Consider the following 22702-nt stretch of genomic DNA (forward strand, 5'->3'; position numbering starts at 1 on the left):
CAGACCTCAAACCTACAGAGAGAAAACTACAGTCTACAGAATGATGTCCCTACTATAATATTCATCCCCTGGATATTTATGAGAAAAAAACTGCAAACGGCATCAGCTTCATTTGCTGCTTCTGGTTTGTTTCTATCAAGTTTAGCCTTTTGTGTAGAGCATCTTCAGGTCTGAAGAATGTGATATATGCAGTTTATTATTATTATTATTATTATTATTATTATAACTTAGAGATTCTCCTTCAGATTTGCTTGGCAGTTAATGGAAACAAGTTTGTCAGCTGTCACCGCAGCTCAAAAGGTTCATTAGGATAGTTGGTGAAAAACAAACAAACAAACAAAAAAAAAAAAAAACATTCTGGTATGTGGAACTTCATATTACAGCTCCCTGGAAACTTCATCTGGTTCTCGCTTGAACGCTGCAGAGAAACAGAGTAAAAGTGTTTCTTGCCATCACCTCAGTGTGTTGCGTGTGCATCCCTCATGTTATTAGCAAGAAGTCCGGGGTTGTTGCCTTTGAATCATTAAGTAAAGGGTGAGTGTTTGAAGATCCTTGATATAATGATCTTTGGCAACTCTGAGAGTTCAAAGTAAATTGTCAAGGGTGAAAACGACTTTTCTGCCACTGAACAAAATAGAGAAATCAGCCAGCTATGTTTAATAGAATTTTCATCAGTGCTCAACCAGTCTCTCAAATGGGTTATCTAAGATAATGGCTGCATGGGTTCATTACCTCGTTGTCAAATTAAATTTCTTTTTCTCCTCCAGGCAGATTGGATAGTGATTACAGATCCACCCAAAATGAGGCTCTAACTTTCTCCCAGAGAAACAGAGAGAAGGCTGCAATGACAACAAAATAAGTCTGTTTCATCTTAAGAGTTTTGTTGTAAGCTGACCTGTTTGCATCACGAAGTTTAAGAAACTGGTATCTAATATCGGGATACGTGAATTGTTTTTAGTCCTTTATGTGACTCTTCTTTGTGTTTGTCTTCAGTGAAGTGTTTCATGTATAATTACTCATGCATGCAGCACCAAATCAAAACCATCAGATTATCTACTGGACTACATAATCTTTAATGTTGTGAAGGACAGAGGAAGATGAATAAATGTGTAGAAAATGCAGAAGGTCTAAAATACGTTGAAACTATATGTTTAAAAGATATTCAAGGTACAGACCAAAGATGAAAAAGCAGGTTTGGGAAAGTAGTTTCAGAAAAAAATTATAAATAAATAAAAATAATCTTAGTTTTGACTGAAATCCACCAGCAGAGGAGCTCAGAAAAGAAACCAATACCAATGTTAAGTTTTCAAATCATAATCATACATTTCCAGGATCTGAGCCTACTTTTTAAACCTGACTCATAAACATACAGTAGCTTTTAAATAAAACTACCAGACAAAAAAAAAACAGAGAAGAAGAAGAGAATCTGGAAGGCAACAAAAAATGCAGAAGAAGAACGAAGACGAGGACAACAATGCTCGAAATTGCGCCAGCTTTATGCCAGAGTTTAGCGTGTGTTGGGCGGCTGGAAACAACTTTACAGCTGAATATAACTTTATAACTGAAACTGACATCAACTCACAGGAGTGAACTCTGAACTGCCCACTAGTGGAGGAACTGACTAAGCAGCCGTACATGCGTGGAAATATGAGGACGGCAGCGCGTGACAACGTTTAAAACGGACGACGCTGTTCACGTACGTAAGGGAGCATAAATGGGCCTATAAACTTTGGTAAGGAACAGTTTCTATAACAGCTTCTCCGGACTTTGAGGGTCAGTAGGACATGTTAGTTAGTGAATATTTTAACTGACCATAAAACACATCATGATATTATTATTTTAGATTTCAGTTGGTATTTTGTTGGTAACACATAACAAGCACTAATAAAACAAACAAAAAAACATTATTCTGTGGCTCTACTTCTGACAAAAGGAAGTCCTTTTAATGTCCTAGGATGCCAATCCATTTTCTTGGATTTTAATTAACATGACACAACACAAGAATGCAACAAGGACGCAGTTATACAACCCCTGGCAAAAATGATGGACTCACCAGTCTTGAAAGAAGTTCATTTAGTTGTTTAGTTTTGTAGAAAACAGCAGATGACAGAAATGCCACAGAATGAAATTTTAAAATGAAAACTTTCTGGCATAAGAACTACTAAAAGAAATAAAAAAAATAATTGTGGTAGTCAATGACAATTGCTTTTTTAGATAAAACAGAGGGGAAATTTTTTTTAGAACCATTCAAGTCTGAGGGAAAAAGTTTGGAATCACCCCATAAATTTCCATGTCTAAAACTAACACCTGCATCAGATTAGTCTGCAGTTTAAACAGAGTTCTTACACCTTGGTGAGCTGGTACACCAAATGCATTGGCACGAATGACGGCTTCAGCACAAAGGAGAGGGTTAGCAAAAATCTTAATCATCACAGAATGTTGCAAAGATGTTGGTTGTTCACTGTCGGCTGAAACTAAAATCTAGACTGAGTACAAACAACATGGGAAGGTTGTAAAGGGCGAGCGTACATAGACCAAGGAAGACATCACAGCCTCAAGACAGAAAAGGTAAAGCAATACGTGTTGAAAACAGAAAATACACCGGCAGAAACTGGAGTTAACGTCTGTGACCAAACTGAAAAACTGCATAAAGGAAATGGGATTTACATCCAGAGAAGCTAAACAAAAACCATCATAAATACCAAAACAGAAAAAACAAGGTTACAGTAAGCTGAGGTAAAGCAGTGGTGGATGACTGGATGAAACTCAGATTCGGTGGTGAATCATCTGCATTGGGCCGATGATGATGCTGGAACTCTTGTTTGGTTCTGTTCCGATGAGGTTTATGAAGACGGCTCCAGTCATTGATGATGTGGGGCTGCATGTCGGGTAAAGGCACTGTGGAGATTGCTGCTGTGCACAAGTTTATGTTGATAATTTGGACGTTTTTCTTATTCCATCAGATGAAAGGATGTTTGGGAATGATGACATCATTTTACTAGATGATAATGCATCCTGCCTTAGAGCAAATACTGTGAAAATTTTCCTTGAAGAAAGACACTTACGGTCAATGCCATGGCCTGCAAACAGTCCGGATCTCAATCCATTTGAAGAAAATGGTTCATGACAAGGCTCCAACCTGCAAAGCTGATCTGTCAACAGCAATCAGAGAAAGTTGGAGCCAGATTGATGAAGAGTTGTGTTTGTCTCTCGTTAAGTCCATGCCTTGTAGCAAGTCTGTCATCTGCTCTTTTCTACTAGATTAAACTGAATGAACGCCCTCCAACACTGCAGATTCCATCATTTCCGTCAGGGGATGTAAAAGCTTGAGCAGCGAAGCCCAGACTTCCCTCTCCCCGGTGACGTCCTCCAGCTCATCCGGGGAGATCAAGCCACCTCACCTGGCTCCTTTCGATACAAGGGAGCCATCTTATTGTGTTACTGAATGTGTTGTCTGGGGTTTTAGACCCTTGTAGGGTCTTCCAAGATAATGTGGTCACAGGGAAATCATTTCACTGCAAGATCTGTGCATTGCCTGCTGAGCCCCCCCCCCCCCGCCCCTTCAGCCCTACACATTCGTATACTGTATTACAGTATTCCACTTGTATTTTACAATACACAGCTAGTATATTTATACAGTGACATTTTTATCTTGTTCAATTTTGTGCTTTGCATTTTTACATAGTTTCCACCTAGGATTACAAGACAACTTCACAAGAGGCAGAGGGCCCCTTTTCACACCTGAACAGGAGGAGGCTTTTTGCACTATGGTTGTAAAAAAACAATACCATTAGCCTTAGGGAGATTAAAAAAAAAGGCTATTATGGAGGACAACAACATCTTTGAAAACATCCAAACAGTCAGCTTCTCAACCACTGACAGGGCGCTGAAAGGACACCAAATGAATATGAAGCAGCTGCACAGTAATGAAATGGTGAAAGTGTAAAGGAGCCACTACCAGTATGTACAGATAAAGCAAGCATCAGCATGCAGTAACTGTACCTCACAGTAAACAGTAAAACGTTGTATAGTGCTATAACGTACAGTAAGTGTGACCTTTACACATTTGCTCTGGCTGTAGAAAAGAAGATGCGATATGTGCTGTTTACATTTGATGTAACTGTATCTTGTCCACAATTAGAATGCCTGTAATTTATAAAACACATTTAGTGTCTTCTGGATATAGTGTATAATGGAACTGGAAGCAAGTGAACCACCGCACAGCTTCATCTAAATCTCATTGGCCACAGAGTAGGAAAAAGCAATTTTCCCACTGAGGGACTAATAAAGGTTTTCTTATTCTTACAGCACCCATGGTTACAACATAAGCATCAGTGCTGCTATCTCTGAGAATGGTGTGCTAACGTGCTCCCGTTATTGGGCCGTACAGTGCAGGGCTTTTTGTCACCTTTTTAGACCCTCTCAACAGGGATTTCATCCCTGAACAAGAGAGGGTTAGACTGCAGATGAGTTGCCAAAGATTGTGAAAGTTGGGACAATATCGGTTTCCATCACTCCAATATCATCATGCAATGATTGGCGACCCACAGCAGGATGCTGATGGAGTCCCTCTTACCCTACTCCCCATTCCTTAAACCCTTTGAGGAATTTTTCTCAGTATTGAGATGGAAAGTATATGATCGCCAGCCACATACACAGATGACCCTTCTGGGGAATTTGTGGCCCATCAGGCAGGAACATCAGTAGGAACAGAGTAGGAAGACTGTAATTCTCACAGCACTGCATGTACAGTTTTCCCTAAGGAGATTTTCCTATGTTCACATTTCTACTTTCTTATTTGTGCTATGCAGTGCTGTCTTTTCCTTTTCGTAATGCAATGACATGGTCTGTCAACAAATTAATTACAAACAGTAAAAGTGTAAATGTGACTCTTGTCCAGTCTCTTTCAATCAATGTTCCACATACACTAAACTTATTATTTACAATAACTGTCATTAAAACTTTAGTTTACATCAGAACATCCCTCCATTCTCATGGCACTGACATGTTCATTGACATAGCTATTTACTTTTGAGAGATAAACTAAGGATTTTGAGCAAGAGACTGGTTTTTGCAGGTGATCCATGGTGTTTTGTATTTGTATGAATCGTTTTGAGAAATGCGCTTACTTTTTTGCAAATGTAGAGGATGATTTAAGAAATGTACCAGAGCGACTGACAAAAACTGTAAATACGAGTGCATGAATACCCTAGTGCACTCAGACAAACCTGCATTCACAAACAGTATACAACTGCACAAATTTGAGAGTTGTAACTCTCATTGGAGCTTCAAAGCTTTGTTGTGTAGATGGTGCGTTTAAGTGCTTGTGGAAAGCTGGGTCACCAGCATTTTCATGGGATTTTGTTCTTCAGTTATTCGAAGTGGGAAAGAGGAACTCTGGAATGAACATCTGAATGAACATCCTCTGGGTGTTCATTCAGATTTGATTCCATCTTTTGTTGCCAGAGGTTTTAAATCCAGTGATGTTGGAAGAAAAATCTGTTAGCAGAATTCATACAATGTGATCTGTGTTTCAGAGTTAATTTGTATTTCATGAAATTTTTTATGAGACTGTGTTATTTATGAGCAGATGTAGCCCCAACCCTAAAGATCCAAAATAGCCACAGCTGTGCCCTGCAGTGACAGAGTCCTAAGAGGAGGTGAAGTGGTTCTCGTGGCAGTTTGTCTGGTTTATATGCAGGATGGTCTGATCCAAAGCTTTTGATGAGGTCAGAGGATGCAGGTCAATTTAGTTAATGAACACCGGATGAAGCATCATTTGATTTGCAAGTGTTTGGTGGCGGCTCCTCCTGCAAATACTGAGGCATATGTTTTAGCCTGAAGTGGCTTTAATGTGTTAGCAGGGATTGGTCCATCCGACACCTTTAAATCAGCACTGGTTCCAACCAAGATCTGCAGAATAGCATCTCTGAACACCTCCAACCTTGAAGCAGATGTTCTACAGCAGCAGAAGACCACACCGGGTGCCTCCTATCAGCTAAGAACAGGAAACTGAGGCTACAATTCACACAGACTCACGAACACTGGACAATAGAAGATGGAGAAACGTTGCTGGTCTGATGAGTCTCAATTTCAGCTCCACATTCAGATGCTAGGCTCAAAATCTGGATGAAACATTATGAAAACATGGATCCATCCTGCCTTGAATCAACGCTTCAGGCTGCTGCTGGTGTAATGGTGTGGGGGATATTTTCTTGGCCCACTTTGGGCCCCTTCGTACCAACGTGGCCTGGTTTAACCACCACAGCCTACCTGAGTATTGTTGCTGACCATGTCCATCCCTTTATGACCACAGTGTAGCATCTTCTGATGCTACTTCCAGCAGGATAATGCACCATGTCACAAAGCTCAGATCATCTCCAGCTGCTTTCTAGAACTTGACAATGAGTTCACTTGACTCCAACGGCCTCCACAGTCACCAGATCTCAATCCAATAGAGCAGCTTTGGGATGTGGTGGAGCGGGAGATTCTCATCATGGATGCAGCCGACAAACCTGCAGCAACTGTGTGATGTCATGTCAATATGAAGCAAAACCTCTGAGGAAGGTTTCCACCACCTGGATCCACCTGTCACACCAAGAATTAAGGCAGTTCTGGGGTAAAAAGGAAATCCAACATGGTACTACCAAGGCGGACTAAATAAAGTGAGTGTAGTTCCTGTAAGTTCTGAATGAAGATGTATGTGAGAAATTATTTGCAACAGTTGCTTGCCAGCAAAATGGGACCAGAAATGGAGATAAAAAGACAGGAGGTGTGGGTGTAAAAAAATTGAGATTAGAAGTGGTGAGGATATACAGAAAGGAGAACATTAGAGATATAGCTCAGGAGAAGTTTGGTGGATGGTGGAAGAATCTTATTTAAAATAGAGCTCAAAGGAAATAGAAAAAGAGGAAAAGGGGGTTTATGAATGTGATAAGGGACATGCAGGTGTTTGATAGGAAGCTACAGAAGGTTAATCCACTGCGCTGACCACTAATGGCAGCAGCCAAAAGCAGAAACAAAGAGGATAATAAAAATGTATGATTGAGTTAAAAAGCTGAGGTGAGGCTACACTTTGACAAGTTTCTCCAGTTTTTGATTAGATTCCTCAAAATGATGCATCCACTGTTGTTGTATACCGAGGAGATGATGAGCAGCAGCTTATCTTGGACTCAGCGTGAGGGTTGCTTCTCCATGGATATCTTGATTGTTTCATGTTTGTCAGCGCACAGAGGGAGACGCCTTCACAGATTCTTAGACAACTCTTCACAAACACCAAACTCTGAAGTAGAAGTTGTGTCAGTCAAACAAACATGGCTTCTTTACACATACATGAAGGTATATACATTTTATCTAATCTCATATTGATTATTGTAATTCTGTTTTCAATTGTATAATAAGGCGTCTCTCAACAGACTTCAGTTTGTACAGAACTCTGCCCCGACTACTGACAGGTACACCCAGAACCGCGCACATCACCCCTATTTTATCAAGACTACATTGGCTTCCAGTCAAATTTCGTATTGACTTTAAAATTTTAGTTTTTATTTTTCGGGCATTACATGGTCAGGCCCCCAGTTTATTACTACTTGCTGTGTCCCTACTACTCAGGGCGTACCCTTCAGTCTGCAGACCAGAACCTTCTAAAGGTCACAAGACCTGTTTTAAAACCCAGGGAGACCTGCCTTCTCCAGGCTGTAGCCCCCAGACTCGAATGACTTGCTCGTGTCCCTCCATGTGGTTGACTCCTTGGACTCTTAAAAAGCAGCTGAAGACTATTTCATTCAATAAAGCTTTTTGTTAATGTTTGTTATTATTTTATTAAATTATTAGTTGTTTTATTGCAGCCATTTTATGTACAGCACTTTGTGATTTTTATCTGTAAAAAGGGCTTCATAAATAAACTTTAATTACATTACATTCTAATATTCCCTGTAAGACATTTGATTTAGCATTAATCTCTGTAACTGTTGAACCTTTAGATGTCAAATGTCAGTGATGATGTTATTTCACGCCTTCAAACAGTGTAAAATGCATTTGTACCAGTTAATCCAGCTTACAGTTTTTGGCTTAGCTAACATTTATTTAAATTGTGTTAAAACACATTTATACGTGATTTTGTTCTATTTAAGGCAAAGTAAAGTTTGATAGTATTTGATAGTTGCATATTATTTCAGTCTTGCTACTCTTTAAATGGAAGTCATGCATTTTTGTGTGACTGCATTCAAAAATATTATTTTCTGTTCATACATGTGCAAATCTGTGTTTCAGTTTCACACCATTCTATAAAGTCTAAGCTTCAGCTGGGTGTTCATGATTCTCTGTCTGGAGGCGTTTATCTTGCTGGATAGCTGAGTGATGGTTCAGCGAGGCTAGAACAGAAAGAAAAGACCAAACAACTGACTCACATTCAGAAGAAAATGTTTTTTTAACACATACTGTAATGTATTTCTATAAATGAAAGTTTGCTTCTGCAAAAAACAGACTTTACACCCAATAAGGAGGAAAACAAGCTGTAGAAAACAATCACAAATAACAGATTTTCTTTCTGAAAAATGTTTTATGGATATTACAGTCTGTTTCCTGGTACATTCATGAACCATAATGTGGTCTTATGTCTTTTTCATAGATTCCAATGTATTGTGTTCCTACATAGGCTGGGACTTCTGTTTCTGCCTTGTAACACTACTGACATCTAGTGGCTGGACAGGTGTCACTGTAAGCAGAACTAAAACATTCTGTCACCTCCACCAAATTTGTAATTTAGCTCATGTTTATGGTAAAATATTCTATTTTATTTCTATCATTTAGTGAGAAATGTCTGAACATTTATTAAGATATAATGTGAGGATTTTTAGTTAAAAATACACCTAAAAGACATAAATGACCCACAAAGGTCCTGGCTAAAATAGAGGTAAATTAAGTTCAAATGTGATTTTTTTATTTATTTATTTTTTTTTATATATAAGAACACTGACCACTATTCCCACTATTCAAATACACTTTCATATTTAGCTGATTTTCCCAGGATACAGAAATGGTCTCTTCTTATGTGCAACACAACCATGTTGATACTGCAGGTGACATATTGCTGGTTTATATGCAGGCATGTTAGCATCGTTCAGCTTAATTTGTTATTTTACATTTTTGTTCTAAATGAATACATTAATAATAATGCCCTGGGGGCATCTTGTTAGCATTTTGCAGCCTAGTCATTATTGCTGAAACGCGACATATGTACACTATGTGGCACAATAATTTCATTAATAAATCTGTCATAACAACCTTTCTTACTTTACTGAAATACACGCCTGTCAATGATAAAATCTAAAATTTTATTTGTCCTTCAAAGCTGAAAGGCATCAAATTTGGAAAAAAAAAATATTAATTAAGAGCTGTAAATCACTGATGGATTTACAGCTTCTTTGTGCAAACTTCGGGGACTAACGTGTCGACATTTTCTGTGTCTTCTTCAAATCTAAAATTTCATTTGTGAATTTTCTCAGGTAAAATGAACAACCAATGGACTAAACTACAGTTTAAAACTTAAACCATCTTTTGTACTACTACTTATTAAAAAGTAAAGACCGTCATCTTGATTTTGGTACAAATGTCACACAGCAAATCTGCAGTTTCGGAAGACAGAAAATACGAAAAAAGTAAGTGGAAATCCTTTCTGGGGTGCTTTAAAGCCCCTCTCACTTCTATATCCACAGTTTCTGTAACGCCATGAGCAGATGCTTCAACTGGCCAATCAGAAATCAGAACAAACCTGCTGTGATTAGAAGCTCATCACCGATTGGATTCATTTGACAAGACGTAACACGCAACTCTGTACTGATAGGTCGCTCGCCTTGCCTTTAAGTTTAGTACACACCCCCTGGCGTTGTTGCAGGACACAATCAACCTGGTGAAGGTACGTTTATCTCCGATTAGAAGTAGCCGATATAACTTTATGCTAACACGTTAAAACAGCAGGATAAAACTACACATTAACAGCCTTTGTGTTTGTTAAATCAAGAAAATGTCTCACTCTTAATATCATTTTTACTCCTAACGGTCAACAAGGAAGTTATGAAATTTGACATCTGGATAACTTTTGTTTTTAGGTTTGAGTTACCTGAGTGTTTGGCTAAACTTCCAGTTATTATGTGCTCACTTAATGTTAAAATGGCCTAAATAAAATAGTAAATGAACATTTCGTTATGGAAAATTAGATAAGAAATGGTTGTTGACCTATTTTTAGTAGAACTATGGCGAAATGTTTTTATATAATCTGTGTTTGAGTAAACGTTGTACCTTAAAATTACACATGGATAAATAAACGATTAGTTTTTAAGCATGTTAAATGTCCTGTAGCGTATGTGCAATCAGAAACTTTCCTCGGCAGCTGACCTGAGCTGCAGAGCATAAGAAGCACTTTAACATAATTTTGTTAGAAATGTTTTCTAATGAATAATTTAACTTTCAGCGCACAAAAGAATAGAAAAGTAGAAACCATTACATTTAAAAATTACACAAGGTAGATTGATAATTAGGTGGTATCCTGATGTGATATTCAACACCATATCACTTTCTTCCTGTCCCTAATATCCAGATTCAGACATGGATCTGGTGCTGAACGTTGCTGATTATTACGTCTTGACTCCATATGTCTACCCCGCATCGTGGCCTGAAGACGGGGCCCTTCGGCAGATCATCAGCCTCATGGTGCTGACAAACCTTGGGGCTGCAATCCTGTATCTGGGCCTTGGAGCCATAAGCTTTTACTTCATCTTTGACCACAACCTGATGAAACACCCACACTTCTTAGAGGTATAAAGCCTTCGTATCCCTTTATGATTGATCTGGTAATAAACCTGTAATGTATTGAACTTTGTGTCTGCTCGGGCTGGAGATAGTTATAAGATAGTTGGAGGTAGTTATACGATAGTTGGAGGTAGTTATACGATAGTTGGAGGTAGTTATAAGATAGTTGGAGGTAGTTATACGATAGTTGGAGGTAGTTATACGATAGTTGGAGGTAGTTATAAGATAGTTGGAGATAGTTATACGATAGTTGGAGGTAGCTATACGATAGTTGGAGATAGTTATACGATAGTTATACGATAGTTGGAGATAGTTATAAGATAGTTGGAGGTAGTTATACGATAGTTGGAGGTAGTTATACGATAGTTGGAGGTAGTTATAAGATAGTTGGAGATAGTTATACGATAGTTGGAGATAGTTGTACGATAGTTGGAGATAGTTATACGATAGTTGGAGGTAGTTATACGATAGTTGGAGATAGTTATAAGATAGTTGGAGATAGTTGGAGATAGTTATAAGAACGCCTGCCAGTTATTGAAGTGTACATAGAATAATTTAATTATTGCTTTAATTTACTCTCTATTGTATTTTGTAGTTTATGCTCATCGTCTTTAATGTTATAAGAGCCAATAATAGATCTAATATGTGTGTACTACACATATATGTACATTGCAAATTCACATTTGTAGTCTTGTGATGGACTGGCCACCTGTCCAGGTGGACCTGCCTCTCCTCTGCTAATTGCTTCCCCGCAACCCTGAATTAGAATAAATGGTATAAAAAATGAATAAGTGGTATAAAAAATGAATGAACGAACAAATGAATGAATGAATTTGTGATTTTGCAGTCGGTCATGAAAATAAGTGGTTCACTCATTTAGATCGAGCCATGTTAAATTGCCCATGATGTCCCAGTTAAATAACAGTGTGTCATACGTGGTCAGTGTAGTTGCATAATGTTCCATCTAGATCTGGACGATATATCTGATATACTTGATGCATCACGAGAAGTTTTACGTGGGATATACAAATGTTTATATCGCAAACATGGAGTACAAACTGACACGACAGCATCTAAAGTGTCTCCTCCTGCTGCTCTTATTATTAAATAAGAGCTGATCTTAAAGCAGATATATCGGTATGATTTACAGGCAGCTGATGCGACTACTTCCAACGTGCGCTCTGTCTGTGTGTGTGTGTGTGTGTGTGTGTATGTGTGTGTGTGTGCGTGCGAGGAGTGGGGGGCTAAAAGAGGCTACATCCCAGGGAAAGAAGTTGCTCCTTAATCTGTTTGTACAGGTTTTCAATCAATCATTCAACCTTTATTTATATGGCATCTTCTCATACCCCAGGGTACCCAAAGTGCTGTACAGATAAAATAACAACAAATAAAGCATCAAATCATAATAAAACAAACAGTATAAAACAGTAAAAAAAACAAATAAAAATAAATTAAAAGGCCTAGCCTAATGATCCTGCTCTCTAGGATTAAAAGCCAAAGTAAAAAGATGAGAAGGTTTTGATGGTTTGGTGTGGACAGGTGGGGATCCAGGTGTGTCAAGTCTCTGCCTGTGCTGCTGGCATACACAGCATGCAGATCTGGGAGTGTCGCTCTCACACTCCTCTGCGCTGCCTTTACCACAGGGTTTAGCTGGTAAACCACACTGTGCCACCCTGACAGGCGATGCTCTCATTTATGCTCCTGCAGAAGTTCACCAGGATGTGAATAAGCCATTCATCCAGCTTCAACTTCCTGTTCAGGAACTGTATGAAATCACTGGCAACTTGAAAACCCAGACGTTTGATTCTCTGCACAATCTCCACTTATTCCCTGTTTATGTAAAGTGAGGATTATGTTGTCTTTTTAGATCTTCTGAAGTCCATGATGATCTCCTGAGTCTTGGGGGTATTCAGTACCTAGTTGTTTTCCAAACACCACTCTGTGAGATGTTTGACCTCCTCCCAGCAGCATGTCTTCTCACTGGTAGCATCAGCAATAAACTTCAGTTAACCTCATGAACTAGATGATTTGTGGATGAGCATGAGGCTCTGTGTGCACATTCACCAAGCAGATTATTTACTTTGACCACACGGGCCTTCCTGACGTGCCGGTTTCTGTAGATGCTGATTTACCGCACATGGATGGAGCAAATCCTCCAGCGCGACCCCAAATTATGTGCACAACAAAAACAAACATATTTCTAGGCCAGGGGTAAGCAAGTCTGGTCCTAGAGAGCAGCAGTCCTGCAGGTTTAAGATGTTTCCCTGTTTGAACCCCTGAATGAGTCACTGAGCAGAATTGAACAGCTGTTGGATCCATTTCATTAGAATCAGGTGTGTTGGAGCAGGAAACTTTGAAAACCTGCAGGCTGCAGCTCTCTAGAACTGAACCTGAGAGGATCAGGCCAAAACAAAGAACCATTTGGAACCTTCATGGAAACTGGGAAAAAGCATCATCTAATGCCACCTTTTAAGGATGAAGATGAGCCAATCAGATCAAGACCACATTACCAGTTGGGAAATTAATGATTCTTAGAAAACCAGTTAGAAAAAGAGCAAAAACACCTTTAACCAATTCAGTTGAATCAATATGAACTTCCAAAGGAGGTGCCATTGCTGACTGTTGTCACGCCTGAAGCCCATTCTTAGCTGACAGTAAAGTGTCCTCATTGATGGGAACTACTGTTCTTTAAGCCTTTCAGCTTGCAGCCCAGAAAGATGGATTCTCTCCTGATCGTGATCTTACATCTTTCACCGGGATTCAATCAAACAAGTTGAAAGGTGTGACAGAAAAATACGACAGAAATTGATCTTTTCTAGGATTTACAGTTTACATCCTGCCTGAATCAGCCTGTGTTAAGAAAGACTTTTAGAGACCAGTAGATACAACACAATGAGGTGACAACGCAGTAACAATACCAGCAGTCAGTCATGTTAGATACAGTAAAGTGATGCAGCTCCAGTGATGTTTGGATCTCAGCCCATTGTTGCTTATTCTCTCTGTATCTGACTGTGTTGATGTCCTTTGGCTTCGTGTGACATATGTTGTTGTTTATCTCATTTTTTGTAGAATCAGGTAAAGAGAGAGATCAAATATGCAATGACGTCTCTGCCCTGGATCAGCATCCCCACAGTGGCCCTGTTTTTCGCTGAAGTTCGAGGATACAGCAAACTGTACGACCATGTCAGTGACTCCCCGCTGGGTAAGCTATGCAATCTGCATGTTTGTTTGTTTGTTTACTGTTCTTCTTGTTGTCAAATGTTGTTGCTGACCTCTCCTCTGCGCTTAGGTTGGCCGGGCCTTTTCCTGAGTATGATCTCCTTCCTGTTTTTCACCGACATGTGTATCTACTGGATTCACCGCTTTCTACATCATAAGCTTATTTACAAGGTGTGTAAAGCTTTGTGTTGTTTTGTTTGTGTATTTATATACAGTAATACCACTGTTGAACCAAAATTAGCATATTTAAATGTTTTTAAACAGGTGTAAACCTGCTAAAACACGCTGATTATATCCTGTGGTTGCCGTGGCAGCATGTGTTCATCCTCAGTGCTCTGAGAACTACAGCACACACAAAAACAAGTCCGTCAACTTCCCAGTCCCAGTCCGTTAGCTTAGACCACACCAAGGTTATTATAGTTAACGAAAACTAACGAAAAAACAAAAACTATAATTAAAAAAACATTTTCATTAACTGAAATAAAAATAAAAACGACAGTTTAAAAAAATGAAAACTAATTGAAACTGTATTGTGTGTTTACAAAACGGACTAAAATGAAAGCAATTATGTCCTTCATTTTTGTTTTTTTGTAAATTTATTTCATACATAAGCCCTCGGGGTTGATATGAAATCTATTTACTTCGCTCTGCTGGATTTACGCCAGGTGTCTGCGTCGTACGGCACCTGAAGGTACGTGTCGTCACGTGTCAACGGCGTGTCCGCCCGCGCCTGCTAGCGTGATGCTACAGAGAAAGTCTGGAGAAAGCAGCAGAGTCCTGTTTGGGATTTCTTTCATTGGGACCATGTCAAAAATAAAAGTCCCTTGCAGAAGAAGCAGGTGGTACAATATGTGGAAGGGAAACCCACGAATCAGAAAGTCCATGTGAACGAGAAGGCTAACCAGGAGTACCTGGACCAGGTAGCCTCTCTGCCCCCCTCTCCGGAAAGAGAAGCTTCAGTCAGGCCGAGCAGCATGGGGAGGGAACGTCAGCAGTGTTGGGGTAGTTACTCTAAAAAAGTAATTAGTTACTAGTTACTCATTACTTCTGTAAATTGTAATGAAATTATTTTACTCGTTACTGCGTTTGAAAAGTAAAGCCACCACTTATTACTTTACCGTTTCTTAATTCACCATGTAGACATGGACAAACATCATAGCCGAATCACCACTGCCTGTCTGCAGAGTTTTTACTGTATATTGTAAACAAAATGGCTTTGAAACCATAAAAACAACATCCCTGTCTGTGGGAAGAAATCAGCACACTTGTCTCATATTCATTTTATCTAGTGTTTTTCTAAACCTGGGCGATTCAGTAGTCGACAGGGGGAGCATATTTCCTACAATGAACCTGCAACTAGCTTGTTAATTTCTGTCTTACCGGCTGCTGCGCTCCAGGAAATGTTGAAAAAAGTTTAGCTTGTTTAGGCGGGTCTGCTGCTGAAGGACTCCTTCCACTGACAGCGAGCAGGTTTTTTCACCACAAGTTTGCCTGAAACTGGACTGAACTGAAAATAAAGTGAATATTGCCACTGACCGTATCTCCGACTCTCCAGCTTCATTTTTCTTTCTTATTAGTTGGCGCACAATCAGCTACGTCATGCAATCGATCTCTATGGCAACATGCCCAGGCAAGCACACACACAGGCAGCAGCATGCGTGTAACACTTAAAACAGATCAGAACTTTACACATAGAATAGAATAGAATAGAAAAGAATAGAATAGAATAGAAAATACTTTATTAATACCTTTGGAGAGTCCTCAGGGAAATTTGGGTACCAGCAGCGATACAACACCGACAGTAAAGCAGGATAAGCACTAAGATATAATATATACAGGTATAAAGTAAAATAGAGGCAATAATGTGCAAGTAAAGTATAAAATAGAATGCAATTTAAAAAAAAAAAAGATATAACACATATAACATAGGCAAACACGGCTCAAGTAACGCAGAAAAACACATTACTGTAGTCCATTAAAGTAATTTTGTTAACGATATTTTAAGTGTAACGCACTTACTTCGTTACCCAAAGAAGTAATATCGTTACTGTAACGCATTACAAAGTTACGCGTTACTCCCAACACTGAACGTGAGTCACAGACAAAGTGTCAGTTACACTCACACATTCTCACACGCACACACACAGACATACACACTCACAGTCACACACAAAATCTTGAAAAGCTGAATTTGAGAGTCTTAAATTAATTTTTGTTTACAATGACAGCGCGTTATGTACGCTTAACATAGAAACGAAGAGCACATCAGCATCCAGCTGGATTTATTCCTGGAATGTAGAAGCTCCCGGAAGATCTGGGTAGAAGACCTCAGAGCTCTGACTGGAGCATGTTGGTGTAGCAGCTTTTTTACTTATGATGGAGCCATACGGTTCAAGGCTTTAACAGTAACGACAACTATTATGTAACTACTAAACCTACTTGGTGTTGAAAAATGACCTTGTGGTTGAGTTTGTTTTATGTTTCGTACAAAACTGTAGCCTAATAAGTTACTTTTAACAGTAACACATTGCTTTTTGGTGTAACTAATCAACAAGATAACTGAGTTACTTTTTGAATGAAGTAACTACTAACTAACTAGTTAATTTTTTTTAAGAAACTAGCTGGTCATTATAATCAAGAACTGGCAGAAATGTAGATAAAACCAAACCTTTCCTGGCTCGTAGTGAAAAACAACCCCTGAACCTCAGTGTGAGTTCAACCATGTTTTCTAAATGACATGAAAACACTCATCCAGCCAGGTCGTTTGTAACCGCCTCATTTTCTCCCCTTGAGATGTCACAATATGGGCCAGGTATCGAACCTTGAGGGGAATGAGTCTTTAATTAAAATATTTCTCACTTGCCTAGAAGCGTTTTTGTATTTCTGGAGTCTTACACAGTGTATTTATCTCACTGTGCTGACAGATTATATTTAATGATCCTAGTCTGAATCTTGGTTTGGGAGGTCTTGAAATAAGTTTTAATAGCGACAGATACGTGATCTTAAACAGTGTCTCAGTGAAATGATTTAACTTAACGTGTGTAAAATAACAAAGTTGAGGATTTAATAACTAAGTCAGAAGTGAAAGACATGAATGAAATGCAAAAATTCAGCATTGAATAAGTGATTTAATATGTTATTAATTTAATAAAATTAGAAAAAAACACATTAAATAAATAAATGAATGTATCAGTAACAGCTTAAATGTGTTGTTAATGAAGTAATGAACACATAAATAACAAATCAAATAGACTGTCCAAAGGTTTTAGTCAGGTATGAAAAAATGCTTTACAGTTTACATCCTGCCTGAATGTATATATATATATATATATATATATACACGCACACACACACACACATATATACATATATATATATATATGTATATATAAAATGCAATGCTTAATTAATGGCATTAATTTTTTTAATCGCGCGTTAGCCTTTTTTTTTTTTTTTGCTGACCCCTGGCTTTGATGACAGAAATGTCTCTCTTCCCTGCTGCAGCGGTGCGTCTGATGTAATCAGGAGAGAGCAGGTTTATTAAAATGAAGAGACGTTTTCTGTCTGGAACTTAAGAAAGAAGAAGAACCGACGTTTCTCTTTGTCTGTCTAAACCCATGCAGATGGCAGAACATTGTGATTTTTGGACAGGAAACTGCTCCCAAAAGACAATGAGAAACTTTTTATTTATTCTTATTTTTTTATTAAATGCGGTTTTAATTTAGGCAAGACAGCAAAGGTAAGACATGCTTTCTGACTTTTACAAACATAAAGCATAAATCGGGCCTTCTTCTGCCTCTGGTTCGGTGAATCTTGGTCGTAGCGAGATGAAACTTGCAGCTGTGGAAGCTGTGAGATGTGAGCTGTCAGTTGAGGAGTCGTCCGTGTTCATGGAGAGACATCATCTGTGTTTACATATTTTTCGGACTTTGTTGTCTTAACTGTGTTTGGTGGTCATGGAAATGGTTTTACTGAGCTGGTAGCGGAGATTCTGGACTTTCTGTGGATCCACACATGTTTATAGTTACATTTAAGACCTGACGCTACACCCGGTAACGAGACGTTAAACCCCTTAACTCCCGGTAGCGGAGGCTGCAGGTGCAGAGGTGTTAAGCTAAACAGTCAAGCCAAAAATGAAAGTTAATAGAAATTATAGGCCAAAAATCTGGATGATGAAGCACTGAAGGGGCATGGATGGAAGTTATTGTGCATATTGTGAATATTTCTCTCTCCTCACCATCTAGAAGCTGTGATGCTGATATTCATCACATATTGTTCCTTCTGTGTTTAGAAGGAAGCAGCTTCACAGCTTTAAATCCATCCTGCTGATTTTTTTACCTTTTAGTTAGTAAATCCTGAACAGTTCATCCTTCATTGTCATAAATATTTTATTTTATAAACATATATGAAGAATTATTTTAACTGTTGCTGTTTAAAGAGAAAACTGCTGCTAAACCTGTTCATGTGTTTAGTGCAGGGGTCTGCAGCCTTTCCAATCCAAAAAGCCATTTTCCCCTCAGCCAGCTAAATAAAATTCCTTTAGAGCTGCAAATGTTACGAGACCATAGGATATTTGTTCTTTTTGAAGAACCACATTTTTTTTCAATTTTCAGGTTTTAAAATAAAGAAAAACATAAAAAGAGGATGGACAGACTTTTTTCTAAGGGATGTAGATATTTGTGGAAAATTATGTAAAGTAAAAAAAAAGTCTCCAACCTAATGACACAAAAGATAGATTTAAAAAAATATTTTAGCCACGTATTTAGAGGTATTGTGGAAGGTCCAGAGAGACACTTGCAGCTCCAGAGTCGCAGTTTAGAGACCCCTGATGTAGTGTTTGTAAACCAGAATTTACTGCATTTTCTTTATATAGCCAGATGCCTTCTTGTAAAGGAAAAAGACATTTTGCGCGTAACAATGCGATTAATTGAAGCATGTCATGCGATTAATCGCAATTAAAAAATTTTAATCGTTGCCCAGCACTAATATATATATATATATATATACGCATGCATGTGACTTGTGAAGGCACACACCCGACAGCAGGCTCTCCCGAAAGTCCCTTTGAATTTGACCCGAAGCAAAACTTTTGAAGCCTGCTCTTACAGCATAATGGCTGCAAACATCATGTCTGGCGTCTATTTTTCTGCCCACATCTTCACGTTTGGTCATTCTGCTCGCCTAGCTTGAACTTCTCCAGCAACTTCTGGAAGTGGAGCGGGAAAAGGGCGACTCTCATTGGCTGCTGTTGCGCACATTTCCGCCATGTTTGATCAAGTAAATAGGCTCACAGCTGATTATCGTGATCGACCAAGAATTTATGGCGATCATTGTGATCATTTGACCAGCCCTACTTCTAGTTTACTGCATTTTTACACACCTGCCTAAAACTTTTGCACAGTACTGTATAATTACTTAGATATGTCAGTAGTTAATAAAAAGTGGATATAAATTCAGAAATAATTTATCAAATTTATAATTAATTCAACATGTTTTTAGGTAATTTAATTTGAAAATATATATAATTGTTTTTTAATTATTGTCTGTTCCCTGAGCTGCAACTCATCAACAGATTGTGACACGTGATAGGTTAGTTGTCTCCAAAAGTCACTATAAATCATTCCCAAATAAAAGATTCCCACAGAGCCAGTCGGAATACTCCAACACATTAGGTGGCAGTATTTATCTAGATGTTTGGTGGCTATACCTATTAGTTACTTTAGTTTTAAAAAACAAAACAATACTATAGAAAATCAAAAAGAAGATGCCATTAGCCGTAGCCTTAAATTCAGACCAGAGTAATCAAAGCCATGGTAACACTCTCTGCGTTAACCCCGCCCACCAGGTGTGATTGGTTGAGGTTGATGGATAAAATTAATCAGTGATGCTGTGCAGTAAAGAGACATGATGTAATAAATCACATGGTGGAAAAAAAAGTTTTGTTTTTATTTAAAATAAGCTGATGTTTTATGTAGATTAATGGCATATTATTTAAGTATTTATTGCTGATTTTACTAAATTACTGACAGATTTGAATTATTCAGTGCCTGTATTCATGTATGCAATTTAGAGGAAAATAGTTTTTTCATAAATCAGTTATCCTTCTGTTTAAAATCAAACAGATGAGGAGTTTGATCACAGCCCTGCTTCCTGTTTCTATCTGTCTAATTTATTTACCATAAATAAATAATAATCATAATAAAACTAATTGGTCCGTTTGCCCCTTGGTCTCCAACAGCTGTTCCACAAACCACACCACATTTGGAAGATTCCCTCTCCCTTTGCCAGCCATGCCTTTCATCCAGTCGACGGCTTCATGCAGGGCCTTCCGTACCACATCTACCCCTTCCTGTTCCCCCTCCACAAGGTCCTCTACCTGGTTCTTTACATTTTTGTCAACATCTGGACCATCTCCATCCACGACGGAGACTATCGCGTTCCCAGTGCCCTGACGAGCGTCATCAATGGCGCAGCTCACCACACCGACCACCACCTCTTCTTCGACTACAACTACGGCCAGTACTTCACGCTGTGGGACCGCCTGGGAGGCTCCTACAGGCACCCGTCGGCCCTGATGGGGAAGGGTCCCCTCGAGCTGATCCAGAAGCTTCTAGCAGAGGGAAAGTTGGGAAATGACAGAACGAAGGTGAAACAGGAAGTGAACGGAAATGCTCACAGAGGGGTCACATGTAAGGAGGAGTAACAGTTGATCGCTGTAGGTGAGACAATGTGCTGCATCAGCAGGAAAACCTCGATGAGAATAATCTGAGTTTGTGTTTGCCAAAAAAAAACTTCTGTGAGACTTTAAAATCAGATTGTGTAACATGACTGAGCTTTGAGATACATAAAAATAGTGCCAACTGGTCAGGGGCAGGCTGGCATGTAGAGCTGGATCATTGTTTAAATAAGCAAAAGTTAAGTACCCACAACTAATGCAGCTAACAGACCTGAAGCATCAGAAAACTGGACCTGCTGCACAGCCACTGTGACAAGTAACTGTGGCTAAGCTGCAATGCTAACTTTAAAGTCCTCTTCATGTCACATAATTTGAAGCCAGATTTGACACAAATCAGTGGTTTGGCCCTAACACTCACGTTCCTTCAATGTTTCCAGCATGCAATATCAGTAGAGTCCAGACAGAGAAGCTGCTGGTTTCTTTTCCTGCAGAGCAGACTGCATCACCAGGAGCTGCTTGTATCACGTAGAGCAGACTACCTAGTTCAGTCTTACAAGGGCCGCAGTCCTACAGGTTCTCAGTGTTCGTCTGCTCCAACACACCTGATTCAAAAGTAATGGTTCCAACAGCTGATGAAGTTCTGTACAATTGTTTATTAATTTCAGCCAGGTGTGTTGGAGCAGGGATCATGTTAAACCTGCAGGACTGCGGCCTTCGTAGCACCAAGCCCTGATGTAGAGTAAAGACCAATTTCCACCGGGTACAGGTTCCACGGTCCAGCTGCACCGTGGCCTCCACAGCTATTTGCAGCCATTTTAGTCAATGGGTCGATTCCCACTGGGCGCCGCAGAGCCTCTCTGCTAAACATATACACCGAGTCTGTTTTTGATGGAGAATGTGTCCAGAACTCGTCAAGCTCAGCAGTTCAGATAGGGCCAGACAGGAAATACGACACGGGAGCAGTGTAGAAGCATCCGGTATATTTTTCACAATAAAAGCCCCTGTGCACTAGAGCTCTCGCTGAACCATTTAAACATTACGTCACTGAGTGACGGTGTCTCTGTGTTTTTTGTTTAGTTTTTTTGTTTTGTTTTTTTGTCATGGACGATGAAATGTTTATCCTGGAAATGGAGAATCACAAGATTCTCCAGTTCTCCTGTGATTTCGCGATTTCGCAGATCCAGGTAGGTGGACTGCCTTCGTGGGCATGCTCTCGTTGTGAACAGACCCGCTGTGGAGGTTGGAACGAAACCGCTGTGCAGCCAGAGCGCAGCACACACGGACCCGGTGGAAACTGCAGGTAACCCCAACAATAAGAGAAACTTGTCTGCTTGACAGCTGGAGCTGCGTGATGGAGATCAGGCAGACAAGCCTGACAGGAAACGTAATTCTGTGTGATCAGCCGTGTATATGTAAACATGTAAACGACTTTAAGTGTGAAACTGGCTTTAGAGAGATAACAATCTGTGTTTAGAACAGTTTTCAAACTTCTGTTTTGCAACCAGATTCCCAAGTATCAGTCATTTGTAACTGCCTCAATTTTCTTGTCACAATACAGGCCAAGTATCGAGCCTTAAGGGAAAATAAGTCTTTCACCACTTGTTTTGAAATATTTTTCACTTGGCTAGAATTTTTTTTTTATTATTTTAGGAGTATTACCAAGTGTAATTATTTCACTGTGCAGGCAGATTATATTAAATTATATTAAATGATCCTAGTCAGATTTTTTTCAAGTTAAATGTCTTTTTTTTTTTTTTTTTTTTTTTGTAGTCTTTCAATGGGAACTGGGAGTCTGGAAATTAGTTTTCAGAGCTGAAATTGGGTGCGAAAGATACGTAATCTCTGTGTCTTGATATGATTGAACTCAATATGTTTGTATAATAACAAACTTGAGGATTTACTAAGAAATAAAAGAAATTTTTAAAACATGATTAATAATTCTAAACTTTCTGACCTTGCCAATGATTTCATTATTAAAAACAAGATGCTAAAGACTTT

At 39.0% G+C, this 22702-nt stretch overlaps 1 protein-coding gene across 1 annotated transcript; it reads left to right on the forward strand.

The window, feature by feature from the left end:
- Window positions 1–9854: 9854 nt before the first annotated feature.
- Window positions 9855–20865, forward strand: sc5d (sterol-C5-desaturase). The gene is made up of 5 exons (XM_042007769.1): window positions 9855–9916; window positions 10598–10815; window positions 13879–14011; window positions 14099–14199; window positions 20267–20865. The coding sequence occupies exons 2-5, from the start codon at window positions 10606–10608 to the stop codon at window positions 20729–20731; spliced, it is 909 nt and encodes a 302-aa protein (XP_041863703.1). The 5' UTR covers window positions 9855–9916; window positions 10598–10605; the 3' UTR covers window positions 20732–20865.
- The last annotated feature ends 1837 nt before the right edge of the window (window positions 20866–22702 follow it).

This window comes from Melanotaenia boesemani, chromosome 15 (genome assembly GCF_017639745.1).
Source record: "Melanotaenia boesemani isolate fMelBoe1 chromosome 15, fMelBoe1.pri, whole genome shotgun sequence".
Classification (NCBI taxonomy): domain Eukaryota; kingdom Metazoa; phylum Chordata; class Actinopteri; order Atheriniformes; family Melanotaeniidae; genus Melanotaenia; species Melanotaenia boesemani.

Bases quoted from the DNA above. Each gene is read 5' to 3' on its own strand.
- sc5d (XM_042007769.1), top strand. From the start codon at position 10,606: ATGGATCTGGTGCTGAACGTTGCTGATTATTACGTCTTGACTCCATAT. The intron at 10,816-13,878 runs GTATAAAGCCTT...CATTTTTTGTAG, and splicing joins AACACCCACACTTCTTAGAG to AATCAGGTAAAGAGAGAGAT. The intron at 14,200-20,266 runs GTGTGTAAAGCT...GGTCTCCAACAG, and splicing joins ATCATAAGCTTATTTACAAG to CTGTTCCACAAACCACACCA.